We start from the raw sequence: 1591 nt of genomic DNA, 5'->3' as shown, positions 1-1591 counted from the left end.
GTGTGTGTGTGTGTGTGTGTGTGTGTGTGTGTGTGTGTGTGTCCATAAAACCTCACAGAACAGATCTAGCATGAATTATTTGTTAGTAACAAGAATAAAAATCAAACTCCCGAGCATCAGAGTGAAGAGAAGGAGCACACAGAGTTAATAAGAATGAAGGAGAAGTGTTGATGTGGGTGGGGTATGTGGGTGGGTGGGGGTCTTACAGTATGTTCGAGCTGTTCCAGTAAACCGAATGCCTGTTGGCGGACACCTGGAGCACGTCCCCCCAGGTGAGACTTGTTAGGACCCAAAGAGCCAGCGCTGCCAGAGCCATGCTGCTCCTCTGTCCTCCTCTCTTCACCCCTCCACACAGAGACCCTCACACATCCCAGCAGAGCCTAACAACACGGGCACAAGGAGGAAACAAGAGGCTTCATGCATTAAAGGTTGTTACACTTGATGAATAAGTGGTGCAGAAAAAAATAAAGTCCCAAATAAACCTCCTCCTCCTCTTCCTCCAGCAGTGCCAGGGGGGGTTAGGGTCTGCGAGAGCCGCCAGAGAGGAGCTGCAGGTCGGTCTGAGTCCAGTCAGAACCTCCGGGCTTCAAACAGTTTCTGCTCCTGATGTGGGGAAAGTGAAGGTAAAGCACGGCTGACAGCAGATGTTCCTGTGAGTCAAGTCCTCCTGGGTTGGAGAGAGGAGCTGCTGTCAGCTGATGGAAACAAACAAACAAATAAAATAAAAATATTCAAGCAGCCAGTTTGATTCCAGGACTCTTCTCTACAACCATGGTGTGCTGCTGGGTGAGGAGCAGCTTCCTGCCCACACGTCTCTCTCCTCTCTCTGTTTGGTAGGCAGCAGAGCTCGCATCACTTCTCGGCTCCGCCCCCTGCGAGCGACAAAAGCGCATTCCTCCCAGCAGCACATCAGCCATCACTGAGATCCAACTTTCTCTTTTTCCTCCACAGAGAGAGAGAGAGAGAGAGAGAGAGAGAGAGAGAGAGAGAGAGAGAGAGAGAGAGAGAGAGAGGGAGAGAGAGTCAGAAAAACCCTCTCTCTGCCAGACAAGTCTGCAGCTAATTCTGCCCCTCATCACACACACACACACACACACACACATGTATGTATAAACTATTGTTATATTTTGTTTGTTTCATCATTATATTAGTTATACAGGATAAAATTGACTTATATATAAAATGTGTAGGATATAACATCATGTGCTGTTACAAATAATTTCTGTCAGCAGAAAGGAGCAGTTATAAAAACTACTTGTTGCTGATATTTTATTTTTTAAGTCAACTAAACATGCTCTCACATTATTTGCTTATTTTATGAAACAATAGAAGATTTCAAATTTGAACCCAGGCTCCTCTGTTTCTTGCTCCCAGCAGACATAGGAACAGCTCTTACAGGATTGTTGTGTTTTGGTACATGCAGACATTAGTACCACAGAGGAAAGTAAAAACACCAGATAGGAGGCTGGTTGCAGCCAGAATCATCTGTTGTATCAGTAAAAGCTCCAACACCTCAACTATCTCAACTAAACATCAGATCGTTTATGGTGACAATACAGTATAACTTTTGAAAAACAAGATTGTATAAATA

The 1591-nt window shown here is 45.1% G+C and overlaps 1 protein-coding gene across 3 annotated transcripts in view; it reads right to left on the bottom strand.

Moving 5' to 3' along the window:
• The window catches only part of LOC106532917 (ephrin-A3), a gene marked incomplete at its 3' end in the record, with an annotated part of 86342 nt that overhangs the window by 82628 nt on the left and 2123 nt on the right, over positions 1-1591 (bottom strand). Inside the window, 3 exon segments of one of the 3 annotated variants that reach the window (XM_014029086.1) lie at positions 207-380; positions 483-667; positions 771-939. In XM_014029086.1, the coding sequence (XP_013884540.1) occupies positions 207-316 (110 nt within the window). 3 annotated transcript variants of the gene reach the window in all.

This window comes from Austrofundulus limnaeus, unplaced genomic scaffold (genome assembly GCF_001266775.1).
Source record: "Austrofundulus limnaeus strain Quisiro unplaced genomic scaffold, Austrofundulus_limnaeus-1.0 Scaffold851, whole genome shotgun sequence".
Classification (NCBI taxonomy): Eukaryota; Metazoa; Chordata; class Actinopteri; order Cyprinodontiformes; family Rivulidae; genus Austrofundulus; species Austrofundulus limnaeus.
The sequence above is the reverse complement of the archived record's forward strand: the minus strand, read 5'-3'. Positions and strand labels throughout refer to the sequence as shown.